We start from the raw sequence: 27,309 nt of genomic DNA on the forward strand, positions 1-27,309 counted from the left end.
AACTCAGGCTGCCAGTGTGGTTTACCAGCTCAAGCAACGTGTAAACACCAGAAACAAAAGATTCAGAGGACAGCCGCGTTTTCTCTCTGCCTTTCTCAGCTGCTTGCTCTTTCTCCCTGTCCATTCTTACTCTCTTTCTTGCTATCCTTCTTGGACTTTTATTATTTTCTGAAAAACCATGTTGGTGAAACACAAAATCTTAACACAATAAGAGATCCTTTTTTTCTGGACCCTAATTTTATCCAAAGGGAAAGTTACCCAATAAAAAGTCCAGCATATGTTTTCAGAGCTTCTAAGTGCTTCTGCCATTAATTTCTTCTGATTGCTTCTATAAAACATGCCTTAATCACACTACAGCAATCTCCATTGCAAAAAAAGACAACTTTACAGAACAACATAGTTAACATTATTTCCCTGTTCTTTTTGTACCTTTTTTTTAAACACCACAAAAAATCCAGGCCATAGTAAGAAGCACACAAAATTATATTCATCTTTGTTCTGTGACAAGTAGTATCAGCATTTATATCCCCAAATATTATGCATGTTTGACAAAAGAAAAATCTTTCCACTGATTCACATGAAACAATTCTTTTTTTTTTCTTCTATGTAATGTACTCTATAAGGAATGAGGATGCACTATTGTTTCTAGTAATAATTGGCACTTGACAAAAGCACCAAGAATTCTGTGTTTCACTTTATCCTTTTTCCCTCCCAAGTATTTTTTCCTGTAGTCCAAAACTACAACTGTGGTAATGGTGAATAACTACATTTTCTTTTTTTCAAAATGTGTGCAAAGTTGGCACTTTTGTATTAACACTAAACACTAACACTCTTTGTTTGGCATTCATGCCCTCATACTGACCAGACCACTTTTATCTAAGTGTATTTTTTTAAAGACACTTACTGAAAATATGGCAATAGTTTAAGGAAAAAAAAAAAAAAGCATGGATATTATTACACATCCCCTTGTAGTGTACGAAAAAGTGCATGACTGGATTTATGTAATAGTACAAGACAAAAAAACTGTATTAGATCAGGTACTGTAAAGCATGCCAGCACCTCTGTATTACTTATATCTAGCAGGTAGTTAAAACAAGACCGTGGTTCTTTTAAAAATGTGCATTAAAGCTAACATAAATGAGTAGGACTAGCCAGCAAACTATTTTTCCTGTTTATCTAACAGCTGAATGTAACTGTAAAAAGTAAGCAAAGAAATCAGAGTTAAACCACCATCAATACAATTGTTTTACATCATAGGCCTGTCAAGGCTCAATATATATATACAAGTGTAACAGCCATGCTTAGTAGAACGTTATCCCCAATGCATAGAAGACACAAAGACAACTAAGTAGATTTTTTTTTCTTTTTGTTTGTTTGCTTTTTTTTTTTTTTGTTGTTGTTGTTTTTCATTCTTTTTTCAGGCAAAAGTCATGAGTAAAACAAACTGTCCTTTTGGAGATGACCAAGAACATTCTAAGAACTAGGGACAACTGCAAGTTTTCTGTGGGTATATTTCTTGGTTTTGTTGGCTTTTTTTGTGAAGGGTCTGTTCCCCCAAATTAAAGATCCCACCTTTTTGTTTCTATCCCAAATAAAATGTAAAAAATAAAACAACAAAACAACCCAACAACCAACAAAGGGGAAAAAAGCACCTGGTGTTTCTTTTGTTAGAAAAGAAAATGATTATATATATATGTATATTTTTATATATATATATATATATATAAAGGGAGACGACTGTATATGGCAGTTCAAATGTGGTGGGCCCTCTCTGAGAGCTGGCATTATGCTGTGTCCATCTTTGAACTAATCTACTGAAGCAAAAGGAATGTTTTTATGCAGATTGGGGTTCTGACTGTGCCGGTTTCGGCTACGGACAGAGGAGAACATCATGTTGCACCCAGGGACTTTGCATTTGTGCATTTCTCGCAAGTGCACTGTTTTATAGTGCACTCTGAGGGTCCCCTTGTTGCTGTACATTTTGTGGCAAATGTTACACATTATCCCACCGTTGCTCACCGAAACACTGTTGAACATGAGGGATCCTGGGACATCAGTGCCCATACCTACAGCTAAGGCAGGGGCATCTGCTTTGTGGGCAGATTCCCCACTGTCACTTGCCCCATCGACGTCATCCAGGAGAATGCCCTCATCACTTCCTGCATCTGATTCTCTTGAGGAATGAATACTGCTGCTGGACTGGATGCTGGAGGTGGTGCTCAGGTCTAGGACCATATAGTCTTCTGATATGCCCCTGCCATACCCATTCATATGGGAATCCTCAGTACCAGCAGGTGAGGAGGTGTCTTCCCTTATGTCAAGCCCCATCTGGTGCTGAGCGCCATATATCTTCACCAAAAATTCATCACGGAGGTCCTTACTAAGAGAAGGCTGTGAGGTGTCCAGGCCCATGTCATCCAGTTCTTTGGTCAACAGTTTACGGTGCAGGTTTATGTTAGCACTGTGTCTGAGAAAGGAAGAAGGAAGGGAGAACAGGAAAAACGTATGTTATTTTTGATTAAATGTACAGTCATCAAGCACCAAATCCAAAGTCTGATTTATCAAAAATCTATCATAAAAAATATCCCCAATCCATGTTTCTTGGAAAATTCAATCTTGTTATAGGTGAACGAATTTCAACGTAAAACCAATCCAAAACAAGCCCCGCACCCCCATATTATTTTTCTTTTCAGCTACTGCTCCTCAACATTAGTCCCAGCAGCAGCTACAACCCTTTTATTTGATATTTACAAAATAATAAATTGCACTAGCAGCAAATGCAAAATGCTCTTCTTGGTTTCTGAATCCCTGCTGGCCTTCCTAAAAGCCTTGCTTCAAGAGAAAATATTATTGATATATGCAGTATCTGTGTGTGTTTGTATCTATGTCTGTCTCTATATCCATATCCTTATATATTTTACATACATATAAATATATCTTTTATCTATATATATTTATATATATATATATATATGTAGGTACTCACATGACTGTGTAAGTGGAATATATGAAGAGAAAAAAAATAAAGGTAACTGAATGATACATAGTCGGAGGTCCTGATTCTGATAATTTAATTCTGGTATAAAGGGATTCAGAATTGGGCCAAAACAAGAAGGAAAGGACTTGAAGGGTTCAGAAGAACAAGTCTCTGAAATCTACATGTAAGTTTCCTAAAATCTTAGCCAAAGTCACTGGTTCCGTCCTTCTGGGAGGACACGGCCACTCCTCCCTATACTTTTCCAGTTGGGTGTCCAATGCAGTGCCCAGTGACCCAAGCAGTGTAATTTCCAGCAAAAAGACCATACTAATGGCAATGAGAATTTTGCCTCAAATCAGTTAAAACTCTTGAGCATGACCTTTGGTTTAGGTATATGCTGAAGTCAGCATGGGTGTTCAAGAGACACTGGAAAAGCTGTCACTGACGTCAGTGGTTTGGAGCAGATTCCAAGAGCTGCAAGTTGAAATATTCTCAAGTGTTTTACAGAATCTAGGCCCTTGCTCTCAAGAAATAAAGTTCTACACTTGCAAACAAAATGTAAGCTTTTGGATTAGTAACTGTGTAAAGCAGCCTATTATTTTAAATGTTGCATTCTACTCTCCACTTTTGACATCGTCTTTATTCACCCATTGCAGTAGAACCTCACTGATTTGCAGTAGTATCAGGAAATCCTCTTTGAAAAACAGCATTTTCTGAATTAGCAATGCAACGAACAAACAACATGACAGACATCAAAGACCTCTGACCACAGAACATGCTCGTTTTGTCAAAGTGCTTAATAATAAGAAATCAGTATAAAGTTTTCAGTGTTAGAAAACTTTAGGGTTCAGTATTCAGAATGTGCACCATTGCTGAGGAAACAACAAATATTTACTCAGTTTCTTTGGAAGGTGACTGGATTTTGAAGTCAGTAAGAAAACAATTAGCGAAGTTCTACTGCATAACATTCTTTGCAAGCTAAGGACCCAAACCCGCAATTTACAACATGCAGACTCACCAGTCTGTCTGCCCATTATAAATTGCAGATCAGAGCCCAAATGTAGGAGGGAAAAGAAGGGGGGTAAGGGGGGTGTAAGGGGAAGGAAAAGAGAGAGAGAGAGAAAGAGAGTTTTAACATAGGAATACTTTAATTTGCAAAAAAGCACTAGGTATAAAATTGGCAAGGGAAGGTACAACAAGGATCAAATATTTTACAGACATTCAGATCCTACAGTAAAAACAAACAAAACTCAACCAACAACAACAAAAAAAAAAAAACACCCCCCCTACCCCCCAAAAAAAACCTGCAACAGGAGGGGAAAGGGGTACAATAGCTATTAGCAAAATTTCCTTGAAAGCTTTTGTTTTACAAAACCCTTTGAAACATATCTCTCAACCAACTGAAGTCTCAAATAGGGTACAGCAGTACAATGCAGATGAGTGAGGAAAATGCAAATATAGGAAGATTAAATTGATGTGGAGTTAATTTCTGTAATTTTCTATCACTTTGTTTGTGATTCATCTGTCTTTTGCACATAACATTTGGGAATAAATACAGAACATAGCAATAGAAGTGATCTGTCCCACTCACCTGCAAATGCAGGTAACTGTTCTCTGACATAAAACTGATACTGAACTGGAGTCTAATTGAATCATGTCTGCATGTCTGCTTGGGATGCAATTATTCCAGTAAGGGAGGGTCTAGAATGGAAAATTTCTCTCCTAATGAGAAACAGTTGAGAGGTATGGGCAAGGGTAGAAAAAGTGGAGAGTATTCCTTGTTTTTCTCTCACATGGGAAACACTTCTTTCACACAAGCAAGTATAGCACCATTGCTTTTTTAGGGAGCAGAAGTGTAATTATGCATATCCCCACACTGCACTTAGGAAGGCTGAGCTTACCTTGTGATAAGATCAGCTTTCTAATCTTTTGCTAAATTGAGATCACAAAAGAGAGAGAAAGAAAAGAGCAAAAAAGAGAAGGGGGGGGGGGGGAAGGGAGGAGAGAGAGAGAACAAATTCACATTCCAGTCCAGACATATGTGTTTAAAAAAAAAAAAAAGAAAGGAAAAAGAAAATAATATCTGAAACCAATAAAATACAGACTTTCTAAAAAAGTCTTGACTGCGAAACTGTATTTTTATCAGTTGTAATCTCACTTATACTGTTGTCCTGATGGAAACTGACTCCAACACACAATATGAAAAACATAAAGCAAATTAATCAAAGCAAATTCACAGCATCCCCGTTATCATCCACAAATGAGTTTTGAGCAGATGCATGCAGTGCACACATACATGAATGATAAACAGTAGCCCTGGCAGTTCCCTGCCTTGCTGATGTCAGATGGCACACTGTTCCACGCAAAGTTGCTAAGTGCAGTACAGGAAATGCTTACTGTGAAGGCATGTCCACACTGACCAGTGTTACTACAAGATCATAAAAGCACATTTGTGCTTATCATCATAATGCTAACTGCAAACTACTCATAAAGTGCTCATGTGTTTATTTCTTCTGATTTCTCTCCCTCACTCCCCTGGTACAGGAATTTGCTGCAGTGTAGAAACTAGTCAGGATAACTGTAACTGTTTCCATGCATCTGTGCTCCTATTTCCTTGGTTTGCTGCTGAGAAAAACAGCAGCCAGCAGGCATGCAATGAAAATAAGTCCAGCATTCACTGAATGAAGAGATAAGAATAAATTACCACATTAAAGAGGGCCACTGAGCCCCAGATGGACAGAGGCCATTCTGAGAAAGACCAGTGTAAGGATGCAAACCCTGCTGATGCTCTGATAAGAAGAGAAGCTTCTCTTATTCAATTCTCACTTACAGCAGTGGCAATCAGTAATCTAGTTAAAGTATGTACCAGCCCATAATATCTGTCAGGCAAACGATGTGCAGAAATGTGCGGACCAGTTCTGGCACTCTGCTCAGTAGTGTCCCTTTTCCGCTGTCAGCAGTACTGTTGGATTCTCCTAATATAATTACATCGACTTTTATTCAATTAAGTGCCATTCCTAGCCTTAAAAAGAAGCTACTTTATCAATTGATTCAGGTGTAATGCAATAATAAAGATGAACTCATGGCAGTGCATTAGCTCTGCTGTTCGTAACTTCTGAACATAGGTTCATTCATAGCAGTCGATTTCCATTATGCAACCACAGTTCAAAAGAATTGATTCTTTTACATTCATTTCTTAATCTATTTCACTTGTGTTTAATACTCTTCCTAAATATCATATGCAAAAACATCCTGGTAGGGATGGGAGGAAGAAATTGTGAGAAAATGTTCATTTATTTCAACATCAAGTTTTGAAATCTTATAACAAAACCAAAGTCACAGAGGCTAAAACCTCAGAATTAAAAATACTGTGCGCTGAAGATACGAGCAACTCACATGTCCAGTAGCTGAATGATTGTTGGGATAGAAAGGAAGGAAAAGTGTATTTTCATAGATGCACCAGTCTAGACTGCTCAGAGACTGACCCTACACCCCTTTTCCATCTGCTAAACAACTGAATGTAGCATTGCACCATGAGGCGCAGACTGAGTATACTGTGCAAGGTGCTACTTCTACGGTGCCCTGCATAAAGATGGTATGTTCAGGATTGAAAGCAGCATTCCCAAGGTTTCTTTGTGAAAAGTTATGTGTAGGAGGAACATGCCCATGCATGTAAGGACAGCTACAAAAAATGGATCCATAATCAAAAAAATGGAACTAAGGAAGAAGAGTATGGATAAAAGCAGGCTAGAAAGAGGAGTAATACAGACACGGAAGTTTATAAAGAGACACTTTCTGGGAAAACACAAGCACTGGCAATTGCCAGATAGAATAGGGTTTAGCTTAGGGGCAGAAATGAAGTATGACTTGCGATGAAGCTATGAAGGCTATTATTCAGATATAAAGGCAGAAGAGTATTGCCAATGTGTAATCTGACCAAGTAGCTCCAAACAGCAGAAAGAAAGACATGAGAAGAAAAATCCAGCATCACAAATATTGGCCCAGTCCAAATTATGTTTTCTCTTTATAAATATGACTATTTTTAACTTCTCTCATCCAGGGCTGATCTTCCTTGCTTTTTTTTTGAAAATGTACTTATTCAACCATGTTAAATTGTTCCAGTAGTTCCCAGATCCCCTTCTCCAAACCAAATTGAAATATTCTATCCTAATCCAACTACTTCTCCCCTGCTTTTTCACTCTCAAATCCCAACAAGTCCACTACCAGCTATCAGCCAATGCTAGACACCTTGTCTTATGTTCATCTGCTCCTCCCCACAGCACCTATAGTTTCTTGCTATACCTGTTCTGTTCCCCGATGTGATTTACAATGCTACCATTTCCTTCTCTGAATACTGCTCCCAGGTACGTTACCAATGTTCCATGAGTAAGCTGAGGCACAGCTCAGACAGAGTGATTTGCGCCAGTGCACAAGCACTGCCATTAAACAGTTGGAAAATCATGAAGCAAGGTATGTCAAAACCAGCTGAGCTTCAGCTTGCTGTGGCTCCATTATTCCTTATACCTGAGGTAGCTAATTTAAGACCATATCTGGAGTCCTTTACACTGCACTTGCTGCTGTATTTGCAGGGAAAGAACCTTGAAGAACCCCACTGGATGGCAGAGGTATGTATATGTAGAGAAAACATAAAATACTTGACCTAATAAGATCCTTATTGATCCATCCATATGATGATACATACGAAATCTGTGGTTTGGGCCAAGAGGCAAGGGTATCTCGCCTCCCAATTCACCACTGCCCTTTCAGACAAGAGTTTCAGTGGCAGCACAATGCAGAGCACTACAGTGACTACAGCAGATCTCTGACTGTGGGTATGATCTCACTGGTGGTAGGTAACATTTGCCTTCTCTTGTGAAGTTCACAGAAGTATCCTTCCATAATTAGAATTCATTGTCGGTTCACCCCACCTACTACTAGCAAGCTCCTGTAGTGAGAGATGCACTAGGCATCAACAGAAGACCTAGGAAATATGGTCAATTAAATGTACATGCCATTTACACAGCTCATAAATCCAGACTGGGCAGTTTCTTTCTGCACTGGCAATGAATCTGATTTTGTTAATTTACTATCCATTTGTTGCAAAGAAAAATGAAATGGCTGCTTTATTTTAGTTTATTTTTACTTAGTCAGTCTTCTTATTTCTGTCTGAAGTGAGTGAGGAGAGATGTATCAGAGAGTAGAATTTGTCCTGGCAAAGGAACTGGCATGAATTCTATGCATGACTCCAGGCCAACTTCAGATGCACCTGTGCCTGCACGCCTATCTGCACAAGGGCAAGCCTCATCTCTGATGTGCACAGCAGAGTTGGGGAATTTGGATGATAAAGAGTACCCTGTTAATTTAAATTCAAGTATTATACGGAGCACAAACCTAACTGCATGAAAAATTGGGTGGAATGTGTTGCTCACAGTTTGGGACAGGGCAGGCTGTTGAAAATGAAACATTAAGCATTATTTTCTCAACTTTTTAGAAACAGAAAATATGATTACACTTATATATTAAGGGGATAAGAGAAAAAGAGAGGAGAATGAAGCAGCAGTGTAATTGTTAGGGCAATCGGTTAGGGCCTCAGGAAACCCATTTTCCAGTCCCTGATGCTGTCAGACAGAAAGGCCAAGCCAACCAATGTCTCAGTTAAATGTCCTAGCTATTGGCCTCTTGCTCCTTGTTGGCTGGGTGTGACAAAGTTCCCTGATGAAAATCTCACTCAAACATCAAAGCACATTGTATTGTTCATTAAAATTCCAAAGTGAATAATTTCCCACATTTCTAGTTCTATCCCACCACACCTTTTCTTCCTATGTTTCCAAATAAATCAGTATCCCAATCTGTTTTACTTAAATGTTCTAAAAAGGTATTTTCTGGCAAATACACTATTTGCCAAAGTAATACCACCCAACCCTATCATTCTAACACTGCAAAAAAATCGCAGACAGGAGGTCACAGCAGGGGGCCATCAGTCTTTGACAGCTTTTCTTTAAGATAAAATAAGTGATCTCAGCATTAAGTAATGCATTAAAATTATATTGGAGACTTACTGCATTAAAAATCAATATTAAACTATTTTGTGTTAAATTCTGTTCTTTCAGGTAATAATAGATTTCTTTGGGTTTGGTTTAGTGTTTTTTTTTTTTTTTTTTAGGAAGACAGAAGCTCTATTGGTTTACAAAACATGAAACCACACAATCTTCAGCAGTTTTAAGAATGTTCTACTACAAAATCAAAGGCAGGATACATTTGTCTGATGGTTAATGTACAGATCGGTAAACCTTTTCTTAAAGTTGGATACTGAAGTAACTGCTCAGGTTGTACAGGCTCCCTACAAGGTATCCTTCTGCTATATTTAGTCTAAAACTAAGCACTGTCAATCTGGTTTAAAATATCATAAACAAGGAATCTTTAGTTATTCCTCCCATGAGACTTTTTCCACCCCTATCTTCAGCCTATGTTTTTACTATAATTAAATGTTAAAGCAAAGTTCTCTTTGTTTCTTTTCACCTCAAAGGCTGTCAATTAAGATTTATGGGTTTGTTTAAAAATTTCAGCAAAGTATTGTGGTCTTACCTCCATTTCATGTTCCTTTCGTGCTTATTTAAGCCTGAAGCTCATAGAAAGGCTCAGGATATGTGAACAGAACAGAAAGTAAACCCAGAATTTTATGCTTTTCAGAATCTCTGCAGACTGAAAGTGCTGGGTTTCATGCAGCTAAAATCAAAGAACCAGAAAGTAAGACTCTGGCTAAATATAACAATATACATAATTCTGATATTTTTTCAAGAAGGAAGCAGCAATAATTTCCCACATTTACTTAAGAGAATCAACAATAAAACAGTTCCTGGAATTTAATTAGTAATGGAAACTGTTAAAGAAATTATTTTCTCAGTTAATTTTTGTTCTAATTTTGCCACTCTACCAGCAGGCTTTGACATAGTTTTGCTTGCTTGTTTGTTTTTAGTTAAAAATGAAAAAAAAATCCATAAATCTAAGCAAAAATAATAAAGGTTTGAAATCCTCATCTGACCAAAATTATAGAATTCCCATTTATCTGAACAGAGCCAAGGTTTCAGCCTTTGAAGTAGCACTTCCATATATTTGATCATGTTTAGTTTGCCTCTAAACATAAGGGGAAAAGTAGGGATAGGGGTCACATGTTAGAACAATAAATGAAGACAAAATACTATACTACCCAATGAAAACACGGCATTTCTACATGAACAGTTTGGGTAATAACATCAGTTCTTCAGGCTTTAAATTGCATAGAATCTGAAAAATATTAACCTTTCATAGGAAGAAAATCCAAAAGGTAAAATACAGTTCAGCACCTATTAAAAAAGTGAAAAAAAAAACAGTGCTTATTAAATACAGGAAATAAAGGACAAGCAAGTTCTTGCAAATTAAAGATGTGGAGCCCAGTCATTTCAATCCCTTTCAATATGAAACAAATCACTCACACTGGTCACGAAGACAGCTCCCTCTACACTCAAATTATTCACTTGAAGATAAGCTCCCATCAAACTCTTTAGGGGTTTAACTAATTTACTGCACAGATACGGCACGTCTGTTGTAATAACAGGTAGGATATATTGGGGTCGACCATTTATCAGAATTAGACTTCTTTTTTCAATTCGCAGTGAATTATGCTGCCTACACGGCTCCTCTTTCTCAGAGCTTCCCATCCCCTTATGGCCCCTAATGTGGCAGGCAAACAAAATTGACAGTCTCATCTTGTCAACAAGGGGTGATTCTCCTGAGAAGCCATTTAACTTTGCAGAGGAAGCAATGTATTAATGTGCCTGTCCCAGGAATGTTAATCATCTTCAAGCTCCCTCTAACTTTGACATGAACGAAATCACCAAATTTGTTTACTAAATGAATCGTAATATGCTAATAAGAGAGCATGACATATATGGTAAAGCCAAACAGATGGTTTGTTTACTCCACTTTGCAACTTTATAAATGTTGTAACTCTGAAGATGTTAGTGAGAATTATTGGTTTGTTGGCAGTGGCAAACATGCCTTTTGCATACTTAATCCACAGTTACAGTCTGAAAACAATTTGTCATCGCTGTGGAATGCGTAAAAAATGTCAATGCAGAGATGGCATTTGGGAAGGCAGGATAGCTGACTGTGAGCAAATACTCAGGTTAAATGTGGAACTAATACCTGATGGCAATGTTTGCTACCAAACAATTTGAAATGTAAAATCAAGGATTCTTGAAAGGCCCAATAATTCAGTACATACCTGTTGAGGTGTTTAGTGAGACGGTCCTTACGGTGTGAACAGAATTACACTTTCATAACAGCTGTGTGTGCTCAGAAGCATCAAGGTCATGTCGCTCTCTTAATATATTACTATTGTTGTCCATTAAAGATCAAAAGATATTACAAACAGAAAGCACAACCACTGGCGTACTTGCCAAGTTACTCAGAAATGATCAAAATTGTGTTGCAACACTTCAACCTCTCACTTTACTAGCTGCCTGGAAGCAAAACAGACTCGTTACAAAATAGCCAGCACTCTTGTCTAACATCCGGACTGGTTGAGAAAGTTTAGAATAAAAAGATTTATCTGACAGAATATTTCCTAAGTGAATTAATTGAGTGTAGCAATGTTACATGCATGAGAAGGTCATCCGATTTACCACAAAATCCTTCAATGGAAATTACAGGTACTCAGCACCATTGACAATCAGTCCAACTGCCATAAACTACACATCTACACATACTCTATGGAAAAGCTTATCCCTGTGCACTGCATAGCAGACATGCATTAGGACCTCATCTCCTGTGTGTTGAAGTATTTTGCTCATCCTTCACACAAGGTGTATTTCCTCTTAAGAAGTACTGAGACAATTTCCACACAGAATCTGTGCCAAACTGCATGAATTAACATTTCTTTTCAACCCCAAATGATCTAAATATTACATGTTGGAAAAAAATCAGACATTTTCACCCTTTATTTCACTGTTACAACAGCCATGTAAAATGTGATAATTTTGCAAGATTTTATGCAAACAGGCCCTTCAGTTCAGCATCCCACTCATGAATTTTACTAAGTTTCAAGTTTCAGTAAACGCAAAAAAGATAAAACACAGCCAGAACACATAGCTTCCCATAATTCTGTTTTGAAACCAATTTTTCTCTCCTAGATATTAATAACAGCAGTACATTATTCATTACTTGCTTGGAAGGTTCATAGACTATTTACCAATTGCATTACAAGTTCAAATTCATAATAAATCTGCAGATCCAGGGACAGTTTTGTAAGATTTCAGGTTCCGTGGCAAATAAATAAACCATTTCATTTGGTCACAATGCAAAGGTAATTCTCATTCCCACTTCTTTGTTTGTCTAAAAAGTCTGGGTTTATCTGTATAATACAGAGGAACTACAAATGCAAATACTATGTGGCACTTCTACAGGGTTCCTCTATTAGTAATTTTACATTACTAAATAAGTACCCCTTTCAGGTCAACTGATAGCTGATTATCCTATAACTTCCCTTCACTGACGTCCCAACTCCTCAGTAATTTAAATCCTAAGAGATTCTTCCATACATACTATTGTCAGAGGTTATTAAATTTTCAACTTTTTACCCATCCACAAGAGACTGTGCAAAGACATCTAAGGGAAGTATGAGTTCAGCTTGATGTCCAAGGATTATTTTGGAAGAAACATTAGCGGCCGTCCCAGCCTGGCGCTTATATCTCATTTGAAACATCCACTCATTCCTGACCAACAAAGAAAATTTCAATAAAGTACTTTTACTGGTTTAACAGCAGTGAGCTCCGGGGATTGTCAAAGTGCTCAGTCTTTTCCAAGGAGAGAAGGAATCAGCAGCTCAAATATAATTAACCTTCCATTCTCAATGCAAACTGCCACACACAGGAGCTCTGCAGTCTATTAGTGAAGTTATAACGGCCAACAGGCAGAGGCAAAATTGGTCAAAAAGTTGGCTGCTGCTGTCATATTTTTAGAATTATGATTAATGACACTAATAATGTGGATGATTACTGATATGTGTATCTCCTGCAGTTTATCATATTGCACTGGCTGCCTACGTCCACAATAAACATGATGCTATCATTTACCTCTTTATTGAAGGCAATCCTTCTCTTGAAGGAGCACATTCTAATTACTTTGTAATGTTTTATGTCTTAAACATTTTGCAGCTCTGGACTTTGCCAACAGCTTCATGTCTACCATTGATTAATTACAGAATGTTTAATCAAAATTTAGAACCTAATGCAGTCATTTATGAGTTTGCTGCAAGTGCCAAGATAGTTAGGCTGCCATCCCAAGCTTGCAGAATTCTGCCTTCAAAATTAAATCCCAGAAATGTGGAAGATGCCAAAGATCTTACCTTGAGTGATTTGAGTTTAAAATCTTATTTCAATTGAATGACAGGCACCCACCCAAAATGAGAGGTCTTTATTGTGCATGTATGTGTACTTGCATGTTCCTATTACATTTTTCCTCCTCTATAAATGTCTTATTTTTTTTCCTTCATGCCACTGTTGCTGCAGTCGCTCCTCACCTCCTTTACAAGCCTTCCCTGCTGCTACAGCTCTTGCAAACACCAGTCAAGACGGTGTAGTTTTGAAGTGGTTAAACAAGTGAAAAATAATTTGCAGGGACAAATACATAAGTTTTTTTTTTTTTTTAATGTGGATTTTTATGGTACTGTCATACAACCATTCACCGTTGAAGTTAAGTGTTTTTTTAATACCATTACTGAACTGCTGAAATGGATGCTAATATAGCTTGGAGTGCTAATGTCAAATCTTGGTAATAAAAAAGACAGACTGCTGAATGAAATAATTTCAAGTAAAAAATAGAACAAAAGTGCTCTTCACTCTCGCTCTCCACTTTTATTGAATTGGGACTGACTGAGCCAATTGCTTTAGAAGTCTGTAAAACACAATTACTAGTGAGCTGACTGACCCAGCAGTGCCACTTCTGTGACGGAACAGACTAAAAAGACTGCAGAATTAGTGCTGCTCCCCTATCTGGCTATTAAACCTGAGAGACATCCAGCACAGGATCTGTTATCCTTCCTGCCAGGCATGCCTCCTCCCATCATGAAATCCTGCACAATGTATCATCTGTGCGCATCTTCTTCATGAAACAAGGGTTTATTTACCTTTTCTAAGTGGGAATTTGAATTCTCCTTCTACCCAGTGTAATTTTAGATCCTTATCTACCAACACAGCTGTGTATAGGTTTTCTTTCAGTACACGCATCCACAGACACACACATATATACATGTTTAGGCTACCTTTATTTACGCATTTTGTGCATTAAACACAAAACTACAATGTAAGATTTACGGACAACAAAATTAACTCTGTCCTGTTTGCATTTTCAGTTGTAAATGGCTGAAGTGTACTTGCTTTTTTATTTTGGCATAACAAAGAAAAGGAGAGAGAGAGAGGAAGAGGGAGAGAAAGAAAAAAACATATTGAACTGGAAGCGGGCAACACTTTTCCCTAGTTAATAAAATAAGCAATAAAGTTTGTAAAGCACTAGAATCAAAATCAGTAACACTGGAAATAACAACTTATAAAACGTATAATTTACAGCTTATGCTTCATACTCATATAGTTTGACACAGACATACAGGTTAGGTTTGGGGTTTTTTTTTCCTTTTCAAAAAAAAAAAAAAGGCAAAAGCAAAGTGACAGTAAAAAATATCTTATTGCAATCCCATCCTTTTTTTCTCTCCTCCTTTTTCCCCCATACAAAACTATGCATATTACATCTATTCACAATGCCAACAAAGTCCTACAATCATTTCTTTTTTATAACAGTGTACATATTTGGCAAATCTAAAACTCTTTCATTTCACTTCCAGGTCCATTTATACAAAGCTTGCAGGTGCCTTATGGCAAAAATCTTAAATTATTTCTTAGATCTTTTTACGTAATGTTTTTCAGGTCAAGCTTAAACGCAAAATGAGCTCTTAATTAAAAAAAAAAATGGAGAGAGATAAACTTGCTTAGCACAAGGCAAACTGCTCATTTAAAAGGTGTTGCTGGGAAGTAGGAAGCACTACTAAAAGCCTTGGATTTTCTTCAGAATTGGTCGGCTTAAAACTTCTGTCAGGAAATATCCAGTGCTTGCCATTAATATTCAGCATCTGATGAGCCGTAAGTGGTTATCAGACCTGAGAGATTTCTGTGTTACCTCAGGTCCCGACCTACCATATGAGGTACCTCTAATACCACTGGGAATGTTTTACTTGTACCTGCTGGATGCAAATGGGTGGTTTCTACTGTAGTATCTACAGCATAATACCATGAAACATGAAACAGTGGTTTCAACTGTAGTACCTAAGGCATAATATCAAAATACTGATGGCACAGCTGGCCATCTTTTCTGAAGAGAGGTGCTGGTGGTGAGTACTGCAGGTTAGGATTAAGGAGTAGTGAAAAGCTGTGCACAGTGTCTTGCAGTGCACTTGCAGTGCCTATACAGTATATAGTCTGGTTATTCTTTCCCTTAACTGTTTCTAACCGCACAGTATACTCCTGCAATTATAGGATCTATTTTACCAATTTGCTATTATACCCTGTCGCATTTGCTAACCACTAGCAACTTCTATAGCCATGAAAAGGTGTACCAGATTTAGACAGATTGTGTTTTGAGTTTTCTTATCTCCAAGGCTAACAAATTGACAAATCTTTTTGAGTAAAATCTTTTTAATAAGACATATTCAAGTGCAAAACACTCCCTTCTCATGCATCTGTTGCAAATTTGCCTTCAGTCCAGTGCCTTAGACATCACTAGCTACAGCAAAATGATCCCTGCAATTCTTAATCAATCTACCTGGGCCTACTAGCCAAGAGCTATCTTGTCAAAAAACAGTGAACATGAACACAAATGAGCTTTGTTTTAATACACTGATCACCCACTTCATAATTCTACTTCAAGTAATACCCCCTGACCTCACAAACCCTAGGAATGACTGCATCTTTGGTATGAGGTCAACTGTGAACTATGTCCACCTCTGTCTAGATATACCACAGGACTGGCACACTATGCTTCAAAACACTGTTGTAGCTATTTGGAGTCATATACACCTGTTGATTTTTTTCCCTTGTGGGTTATTGCTCTTCTAGGACTTGCCTCACCAGTTTTCTTACTTTCAGGTAAACTTAACTTTAATTCATATTTTCCCCAGCACGGTCACTCAGTTCACAATAATGAATAAAATGGCCCACATCTAGGGTGGGGAGCATCATCAGTATCATCATTAAGGGTAGAAGAAAATGGCCTCACCTACAAGTAATCTTTGGTTAGGCCATAAGAGCGGATGTAAAGTTTTCCGCTTCAGGTGACATTTTCTCTTTTTAGACAGAAAAGCACATGTATCATATATGTATATATGACAGAGTTTATCTGCGTACTTAGTGTCTCTCTCCTTGATCAAGAGCTGTAAATCCAAAGGCCAGTAAACACACAGCCATTCCAGCCACAAATGTGTCTCCCTCCCCCTTTCATTATTTCTCTCCAGACTCCTCCAGCTGAGAGTACTACGTCTCTCAGGTTGCAGTGTCTTGTTCCATTTCCATGCATCCAGGCTTTTGGGAATAGTGCCCTGGTGCTATCTTGTAGCTGTAAAGTACAACTTCCTCCATAGTAGCAGAAACATTACAGTCTTCTGCTGTGAAGTTTAAAAGAACATTAGGAGTCTTTCTCCGCAGGAATTAAGGTAGGTAGATGTTTTTATCCCACCTCAAAAAGACACTCAGAAAGACAGGACATCTCCACATATGGGAACAGCTTTACATTTACTCAGAGAAGTAGAAAATACTTAACTTTCTTCCACTTTCTGTGGAAGATTTTTGGTTCTTACAGTTATTTCCTATAAACCTAGGGACAGGCAGGATATTATGAATAAGCATTCACGTTCCCAGTCCTGTCTTCCCAAAAAATCCCTTTCATTAAACATAAAACAAATTAAACATTTACCCTATTTGTCACAACACATACCAGGGGTAAATATTGTTCCATGCATGTTTTGCTTTTGGCTAGTATTCACCACACATCTTAATCCTGGTGTAGCAGTTTATTTAAATAAACTTTTGAGGTCACTGAAAAGTCCTTGACTTATTCTGCACATTCACACAAAAATGAGACTCTTTCACTGCACAAGAAACTGAACTTTTGCTCTCAAAGTGTTACCATTTTGTGTACCAAAAATTAACAATATACTGAAGTCAGAAGATCATTTTAAAAAACAACTACAACCTCCAACTGAAACCCAAAATAAATGGATATGTGTAGCTGGAAAAGACCTCCCTCCATACCAGAGCTGATTCTGCAATGTTTACTCACATAAACATGTTTACTCACATGAGTAGCCTTTCTAGGGCTTGTTTTATTTCTTCTCTAAAAAAAGAATAAAAAATAAAAAATGTATTAAGTAATTAGTTCTATGCATTCTTGTCTTAATTCTGATTCTCTTGTTCACACTGACGAGTATCCATTATGACAGGCAGTATGCTTTCAAACGAATACTCACGGAAGAAGTTAGCTTTGTGTTAGAGGTGCACAAAATGTTACTTTATGATCCAGGTTTTCTTCATAAGGAAGAATTATGTGAATGTTTGCAATGACACACAACTTAGTGACACTGCAAGAAAAAACCCAATGGTTCATACAATTGTATTGGATAATGTAGCTAGTCTCTTCATGTACTGCGTTCATGTCCAGAAACAGTAGTATAGGAATAAATACATTCATATCTTAAGAAAAAGGTAAAAAAGCCCTTTTGACTCTTGCCAAGGGGTCCATCAAGCACCTAGTATCTTAAAACCTAATTTCCTTGTTATTATTGTAGGAAATTCAAGCTGTATATGACAGCTAATTATACTGTATAGGGGGAATACAGTAATAATTACAGACTGATGTGAAATATCTTATTTCTTGGAGCTATCTATCCCTAGAATTGAGTGCATTTATAGAAAATAATTCTCTTAAAAGTTATCTGTAGAAGATCTCAAGCATAGTAGGATGATGAAAAAATGGGTGCTGCTGTGTCAAGGAGGTGATAACAGGAGGCAGGTAGCAGCTTTCTTACATCTTCACCTCCCTTGGTAATGTATGCAGTTGGCTCATCATAGGTAACTGATGTTAATTTATTCAAGCACACCTGTACAAGGCAGGTAACCAGACAAAAAGTATGTCTCTGCTTTTTCAACACAGCTACCCAGAGGCCTCTATCCACACAAATTTAGGTCTGGAGACATCAGCAGGTTTTAATAAACCACCTACAGATGTCTTGCTCCATACAAATCAAGGAGTTTACATGTTTAAATCTGGACTGATTTAACTAGCAATCAAGTGGCATGATCACACTTGGCACCAATAGTTGCCTCATATTTATTTATAAGTCACCCTGAGCAGATATTATTTTGTTTTTAAATTTATTCATGGGGCTCAGTCACCCTTCCCGTCCTGTGGCACACACACACACGCTCACTTTGTGAGAAAATTTAAAGACCTGAGCAATTAATAGTCCTGCTTTAGTAGCAGGAAGACAAAGTGAAAAGTTCTTGCTTTGTTCCTCTGAACAGGTACAGAAAGTTAATTTATTTTGCATGCATTGAGAGAAAGGAAATCATGGTAACATATTGTTACTAATGCTCTGTCCTATCTTAAAACCCAGAGATTTTAATAGTGCCGATATGGAGGTAAAATGGGAATATGGCATGGGGATATGGAAAAAAGTGGTTTTCACAAGTGTAGTGCTTCAAGGACAAGAAAGATACAGGTTTTTATAAGATTGTTTTGATAAGTGATGTTACTTGTAGCTCAGAAGAATGATGAAAAAAGGCTCTTTAAAAAAATTTAGGCTTACTATTGCTTTTGAATAGCTCAAATACTCAAAAGCAATACTGTGTAATTTTGAGAAGGGAAAACAGAATTACTGGGTCACTGACAGGAAGGGCCAGGACTGTGCTTTGTGTTCTTCTGTCCTGTGTTGAAAATACATGTGTAAGTTGGGACTATTGAATCTTCTAGTTACCTTGACCTGAATTTACACAGAATATCAGTGTTTAGTCAAAGATCAGAGAAGATATTCCAACCTTTCTGGCAGAAGGATATTTGTACAGGAGTTGACTTTGGCACAAATAATGCAGCAATAGTGAAGATATAGTCAACTCTGAACACAAATTACTAAAGGATGCATTCTGCAATGGAGGGTTGCAGCTGTGACATAGATAAAGAGATACCTTTAGTCAAAGGAGCACTGCATTTGCTCCTGAAGTGATCTGCTGCCTCTGGTGATTAGCAGTTTGTATCACAACCCCACCCTTGCAAAGACCATTTTACAAGAGCTACACTATCAACAATTTGGAATTTTGCGTATAATTAGGACAAGGGGAATACAGTCAAATCTTTGATTAACTAGAATTGCACTGGAAATGTCTTAAGCCACATCAGATGCCTCTAAAGGGAAAAAAAAAGGATCATCCAATGTTATTTATCTCCATATAAACTTGTATTTTCTTTTAATACATAATTAGAGCAATGAGTTTTAGACCTCTAACTGGTAGTAATAGATTAATAATATTACAATACAATACTAGTAATATGATTAATAAAATTATGAAAAGTTAAATCTCTGCTACTCTGTATGTTATGGGACAGCTAGAATTCTGATTTGTTAAGATAGTACTGAAAAAATATTTAATTTTAATTGTCAAAGAAATTCTAAGCTTCTCTAGCTACTCAAAGATTATGTGACTCACATCGCAAGCAAACCACACAGGCTTTTTATAACGTGTCCAAAATGGAACACCCATACACAACAAATATTATCCAGGAATTACTATTGTGTACTTTAGATTGCTATTTCTTATTTCTTGTACAGCAGTAAATAGCAAGATGCTTCTGAGCTTTTAAGTGAAAAAAGCTGACTTAAGTTTTTTTTTTTAGGGAAGTATTAGAAAATAATGTTTAAGATGTTTAGGTTCTTTTATATGCTGTACATATGTTTTCATTTTTGCATGCTCCTAGACATGGTACTTCTGGATAAGAATGGATAATCCAAGAAGTTTTGAAGATGTTTCTTTCTCAAGCGTAGGAAAGAATTATCAGGAACCATGAACCACAAGAGTATTACTTCGTTCTTTCAAGGCATTTCCAGACGACTGTTGCAAACCAGGAGTGCTAAGGAACTTACAAAAACATCAAGCCTGAACAGGCATATAAAGTCTACCGCACCTTGAATTTTTTAATGTGTATAACCACTCTTACATCTTTGCAACTAAAGGATGTAACATGTCCACGGATATCTCCTGTCCCAAGTGCAACACATAACTGAAACATATTCTGAATGTCACTAGTGGAATGATACAAAAAGATGGCCTTGTGCCTTAGAGAACTTAATCATATTTAAATAATAATTTTATCTTTAAATATGCAGCCTGCAGTTTAAGTTCCTGAATCAGATTTTTATTTTATGGCTTGCTTTCCATAAGCTTAATAGAAGTCTCCTACATATTTGACAAAACATTTTCAAAATGTGCCCTTTTTTAATGTTTTTGTCTCAGCAATATTTTATGTATGTCACCAGAGCCATCTTTTTCTTAGAACATCTTTACTGTGCTAACTTTACTATAAGCATGCTCTATCAATGGATTCCTGTGGACATTTAATACATTGCATAAAATTCAAAATCCTAAAGATAACCACTTCTTACTTCACATGCTGAATGCAAAGCTGCTCTGCTTAGTACATGACTGACTTTTCCTAATCCACTTGAGGAAGTAGGCCTATCAAGCCAAATTCTGAACTAACAAAATGTGCAACTTTAGGAACTGAAAGGGGTTGCACACATCTACTCTCAGAATAGATCATGCCACTGCGTGCTTCCCTTGTCAAACTCCAGTCTCATAAAAGTTACCAGGATACCCCAAGAAGGGAGTTTTAATTTAGTTTTACCTGTCATGTCCAGTGGTTTGCTTAATCCTACTGAAATGGAAACTTTTTACATTATCCTCATCATCCATTTTGAACTTTCATTCTTATGACTGTGCCTGGTTTTCTATTTAGTGGATTTCATAAATGGTAACAGAAGACATGAGATATCTGGGGACTGGGCTCTCCATCAAAACAGTGAATTTTTGCTCCTCAGTAGTCTCAAAACTAACTTGCTTTCATTTTATATGACATAATATATTCACTTTCAAATCAAACCAATTTTCATGGGGGAGAAAAAAAATATAGGAGCTGTGTGTGAAATGTTTAGCTAGGTTTAATCTTATTTCTGCGTCTGCTGAATTTTTACAACATAATGAAAAATACGGAACACAAGTAAAGGAAAAGACACAACACAATCTCACGATAACTCCATAAACAAGACAGATTTTGTTATATGATAGTATGATCATCATTGCATGCGAGAGCTTTCATCCACAAGTACGAAATAACTGTGCTATCCTACCACCTTGATAAACTCCATTTAGATTACATTTTCCTCAGAAATAAAAAAGAATAATTATTAAAAAAAACCCCAAACCTAAGCAATTATGGACCAGCTGCTTCTGTTTAAGCCCAACTTTTTCAGTATTGATGCAGCATAACTAGGGCATGATGTCACCTGAAGGGCCAGCAGAATATACTCTGTCTGATCTTAAAAATATATAGGGGTCTAGCCTCTCCTCTCTGAGTGTGCATGATTCCCATCAGTGGGGAAGGGAGTTGCTCACGTGCAGAAAAGAAGATAAAGTAGATTTAATGACCATAGTGGATAGAGAGGTATACAAGTTATACTAAAGAAAGAGATAACTATTTTCCTAATATTCACTTGTTCTTGCAACAACATAGTAGCTAGTTTTAAAATTGAAGAGAAGAAAGGACAGTCTTCTAATGTGCCTGTTTGCTTTTGTATGATCCCGTGGGGATGTAAATAACTTTTATCACAGCTCTTCCATTCTATTTCTCCATCTATTCATCCAACTGCCCATCCACCCCTTCCCTCAGTCCTAGTTCTATGGTTTGATATACATGCATGGAGATATTTGTATATATATATTCATATTGTTTATAATTTACTATACATCTAATAGAAGCTTTTCTTGTTCTAAAAGTTGCAGGGAAAAGAAAATAAATATAATAAAATTTGCAGCTTATAAACAGAAGGAGAATGCACATGGTCTTAGGCAAACAGAAAGAATAATGACATTTATTATCCAGCCAGTCACTTAAGAGGATGCCAAGAAATACACTATTCTGAAACCCAAACAACAATGAAAATCTTAGTGATAATACTCTCTCAATGTCATGGGAACACAACTGTCACTTGTCATTACTCTGCATCTCTCTATTTCTTCATATATCCTAAACTGCCTATTCTTACATAATTCAACACATTTAATAATGTAGAAAATCAATTAATATTTACTGACCTGTCTCTGCTTCTCCGTGATGGGAACGCAGCATTACAGCCAGCCACTGTGCACACATGCATCTCTTTTAAATGAACATTTCTGTAGTGAAGCTTCACACTGTAGGAACTCTTGAAACTTTTCTTGCACACATAGCAGATCTTGGGGTCTGGGCTAGAGCACATTTCACCTTCCGAGGAAAACTTCTGAGGGCTGCTGTAGTTGAATGTAGAAGCGAAACTTTCATGAAGGGCAGCCATACTGGCACTGCCACCATTGTAAAGTCCATATTGGCTCATGTAGAACATATCATATGTAGGGTCTGTATACTCTTCCTTCACCTTAATGACATCCTGGTTGGAAGAATCAATGTGGTTTTCATCTGGTCTGTCACTGTGCATCATAGATTTTTCACCAGGTTCATGGAGACGATCATCACCTTCCATGGATTCTTCACACAATTTGGGCTCTGATGACTCTGACTCATTTTCATAGTCTCTCTCATGCTCCTGGTCTTCTGATGTCATGCTGTCTGCTCTTCTTATGTCTGGTCTAGAAATGCATCTGCTTCTGTCAGTTTTGGAAAAGTCTTTCACAGACAGGCCTGGGCTCATTTCCTCCTGAGAATGGCAGTGATTGTCATGGCCAATGTTATTCACCATTGTGCTGCTGTCATTCACCTCTTCATCTTCATCATCAAACTCATCAGCAGTATCAATAACTTCCTTTTCAATTTTAACTGGCATGCTTGACTTCCTTGGCTTCTTCTTGGGTGCAAGGTCAGCATTTGGCTCTGGGGTAGGCATCAGCACTGAAGGCACTGATGACTCTGAAGGAGGTGGGGGATGCTGCTCCATACCACTCACTGCTGGTATTATTGGACTGGTAGGGAGTGAGGTTGGAGGACTCACCATCTCCCCAGGAGTAAGCAAATTTCTGTAAAAAGGAGGAACAGGTTGGACAGTCTTTAAAGCCGGGAACACCAGCTGACTGGGAAGAGGGTTCTGTAATACAGGATCTAGAGGGGGAGTGGTAAACCCCATCGGTGGACGCCCAGGACTTGTTAAAGTTAGACTGGATTTTGTACTTGCTATGACTGGAGTCGCAGCACCTGATGTAGCACGAATTAGATCTTTGTCACGGTTATTCCTTAGCATAGGCATGTGGAGGCGAGGATTTGGGTTAGCACTGTGGCGATTGCGGCTTCTGAGAGAGCTGAAGACCATGTTGCAGCCCTCAATAGTACACCGGTGCTTGATTTTCAGATGAACCGCATTGTAGTGGATTTTAAGAGTACCTTTGTCATAGAAAGTTTTGCCACATGCATTGCAAAACACTCTTCCTTTCCTGGATGCTGACCCCATTCTCCTCATTCTATGAATACGGAATGAGCTTTTAGTGTGTTCTGGTTTTGATAAATCATTGACAGGTGTAGGTGTCTGAACAGGAGAGACGCATGCGGGCTCAGTTTTGGGCTCAACATTTGTGATGCTGGTCAAAGCATTTCTGCTGGATGTTTGCTCGTTCTTGAAAGGTGTAGGGGAAACTTCAGATTCACTGCTCTCATTATATTCGTTTTGGGCTGTAAGGCTCGGTTCACGAAGCCTCATTGCTGGTTGTTCCAGCAGGAGGCCGTTTGGAGGCAGCCCTAGCAGTGGAGCAGAGACTGGATTTATGTATTGGAATGGAAGCAGGAATGCAAGGCTATTCGGTATGTTTTCAAAATGATGAATGCTGGAAGGGTTACTGTTCTCCAGGTGAGCAAGGAGACTTGGGCTCCTGGTGCGATTATTGCTTTCAATAAAAGTCCTTATATCTGAATCTGTCTTTGAAGACGGCACAGCCACAGCCTGCCCTTCTTTTTCTTGAATCGCCATCAGCTCCACGATGGATTTTGTTTCTCCAAATCTCAGGAACTGCTGAAGGGTAATGATCTCTTCTTCCCTGGACATAATGGCCCAGCGGTCCAGCACCTTGCCTGCAGCATCCTAGAGGCCATATCAAAGAAACAACAAAGACAAACACAAAGAAAAAACTTATTGATTCTGCATAATTATGGAATTCAATAGAAGGTGCTCTGCTGCCTCAACATGAAACACTAAGCTTAAAATACAACATGCAAACAGTGTTAATAGAACTCAACCAAAAAAATGCAAACACTCCAGCCATGCAAATACAGTAATTAGAGTCACAGTCAGAGAAACGGACTGAATTTAATAATATCAGAGCAAAGAAAATATAGACCACAGGGTTCTGTGATCTAAAATGTTTTCAATACCTTTATTTTAACAATAGCGATTTATGTATGATGCTACTGTTTAGCATACATTAGTGTAAAATATGAACTGTTGCTATACACTTCATTGTAAAATATAGAAAATATTATCTTAATAGCTATTAAATGGTAATGCTGTAAGGAAATGCACTTGATAGATTTGCTTCTCAAATATAAGCAGACATATGACTGAAGTCACTCATAGGCCATCTCACAAGAAACTTGGATGCAATGCAAAAAATCTTAAAAATAGTACATAATATTTGTACCTTACTAAATTTTTTTTCCCCATGACAGCAATACTGAAAAACATATTAATTATAAACTTTCATCAAAAGGTAGAAATTGGGGCACTGTTTTTAACATAACTGGACCATAACTTGTAATTGATTATAAGCTTGCAATCTTGGTAGGGTTTAGACTTAAGACATGCCTTTTTTGCAGCCTTTTTTAAAAGACAGTTAAAAATATGTAAAAGTAAGCATCTGATGGATGTAGATAGCATAAATGTGTAAAAATGTTGTCTCTTAACATTGCCTTCTGATAGCAAGGGAAAAATCCAGAGAGAATACACATCAGTAATCACTAGACTATCTGTTGTTAAATATACATTAAAAAGCATTTCACACTTTCATTTTTTCTAGTAAGCATGAGATTTGCCTGAAGGTAGGACTTAAAAATTCTGCAGTGTAATGTCAGGCAATCCATTCCTGCATGTATTGATAAAAACATATTAAAATACTTATATAATGAATACATCATTTTATCGGCATCTTTCCTTTTGGGCAAACGCTGGACATAACATCAGCACAGTAACTATAATCAACAACCACTGTTGTAGGCCATCAAACCAGAATTATTCCAGTGTTTCCTCATGCATTAAACAGTTTGAAAGCCTTGCAAGATACTCCACCATACTGTCTCTGATCTTTTTAAATCTTGAATCTCAGATTCAGAACCTTATCTAAACACTTAGGACTGCACACTAATGCAAAAACTATTAGTTCTTGTTTGATTACGAAGCTTGCAAATACCTTCCCCCCACCTAGTCTTAGTCATTTATTTATTTTATCACCTTCAGTATTCAAAGGATAGCTTCTTCTTTCCTCTCACATTTCCTAGAGTACTGGAAAATACAGTTTCCCCCAAATAGTAAGGTATATATTTATTTGACTACAGCTGGTTTTATTATTTCAGTTTTGATCCGCATCACCTCTCTGGATGCAAAGTTAATTATGAAGAATCATCACAGAATCATAGAATGATTTGGGTTGGAAGTGACCTTAAAGATCATCTAGTTCTACCCCCCTGCCATGGGCAGGGACACCTTCCACTAAACCAATACTATGCATGTTTCAGTACCTCAGATGTAATTAAAACCTTCAGAAAAGCTCCACATATGACCATTAACAATCAAACCATACAAGACTATAAAATACTCAATGGTAATTAGTTATGGGAAATCTTATCCAGCTGACCCAAATGGAAAGTCCCACAACCCATCTCTATGAAGAAAAATATTTAACACGTATGATGAAGGAAAACCCATGATGCTAATGTTGGTCCTCATCTGCAGCATTAGTCAAGAAATGTCCCCACCTTTGAACAACTTTAAGTACTGTGGACATCTTTAATTTCTATGCCCTCACAGTTTTACCTGTCTAATGGAGCAGTATTATGCAGACAGTGTTATCATGTAGAAATCATCCAGGTCAAAAAACGCCATCCAACAACAAAACAAAGAAACCAAAACTAAATGGGGCAAGGGGAAGGAGAAAAAACCCACCACCACTACAAACAATTGAAGGCCAGGTTCATAATTTAAAGCTCTAAGATTATATTTTCTTCCCATCCAACTAACTTTGGCTACTCTCCCCATGAGTGTGACCTAAATCTTCTTACATCCACTTCTTCCACAACTGCCAAACAACCATGCTGGTTCTACATTTGAGTAATTCCTACCTCAAACTATAAAATCAGACCCAGTTCTGATTTTAGTCTCAGGGCCTTTGCCATCACCTTTGACCCAATCTATATGCATGCGTTTCTAATCCCAAACCAAAAGTATTAATTCCTTTTAACTGTAACTTGTATTGTTCGAAGATGGAAATAACATTGTCTAATTTCCACTGCCTATATGTATTAGGATTCCTGTCTGCAACCAGCTGCAGGATGCTTCGTAATGTACTACTGGTAGTAATGTGTTTTGTTTTTGCTTTAATTTATAAATCACTCACAGGCTTATGTAATGGATGCTTCATAAAAATGGATATTTAAGTAAATAAAAATTAAACACAGCTAGCATGACAATAACTCATGAGAATAGGAGGCATATATCCTGCAACAGACTCCCTGACATAAGTGGAAGGTGCTACACACAATCCTGCATGCAGCAGCAGAGCACCAAACTCTGCATGCAGAGAACAGGTAGACATTCTAAATGCAGGGGCCCTCAATATGCTATTGGAGAGTTATTCCACAGCACAACTCAGAGAAGCTGGCAATTTGCTACAGGAGCTACCTCTCAATGAGGCACCACCACCCCTTGTTTCATTTAGTTTAAGGATTTGCAATGAGGGCCAGACCCTTAGCAGCTGCTAGGTCCCACTGATCAGAGAAACTGGCAGTGTTAAGGG

The 27,309-nt window shown here is 37.6% G+C and overlaps 1 protein-coding gene across 5 annotated transcripts in view; it reads right to left on the reverse strand.

Moving 5' to 3' along the window:
* Nucleotides 1-1,701: 1,701 nt before the first annotated feature.
* BNC2 (basonuclin zinc finger protein 2) overlaps nucleotides 1,702-27,309 on the reverse strand; it is a 338,371-nt gene continuing 312,763 nt past the window's right edge. For 3 of the 5 annotated variants that reach the window (XM_057406293.1, XM_057406294.1, XM_057406296.1), the window contains 2 exons: nucleotides 22,420-24,386; nucleotides 1,703-2,467 (listed from right to left, as the gene is read on the reverse strand). In XM_057406293.1, the coding sequence (XP_057262276.1) occupies nucleotides 1,807-2,467; nucleotides 22,420-24,386 (2,628 nt within the window). In that variant the 3' untranslated portion in view covers nucleotides 1,703-1,806. Of the gene's footprint in view, nucleotides 2,468-10,276; nucleotides 10,321-22,419; nucleotides 24,387-27,309 lie in introns of those variants that run through there. The other 2 variants (XM_057406295.1, XM_057406297.1) reach the window with 2 other exon arrangements.

The sequence above is a fragment of the Pezoporus wallicus genome, unplaced genomic scaffold (genome assembly GCF_028554395.1).
Source record: "Pezoporus wallicus isolate ANWC-B61680 ecotype Strahan unplaced genomic scaffold, APGP_CSIRO_Pwel_v1 contig_2132, whole genome shotgun sequence".
Lineage (NCBI taxonomy): Eukaryota > Metazoa > Chordata > Aves > Psittaciformes > Psittacidae > Pezoporus > Pezoporus wallicus.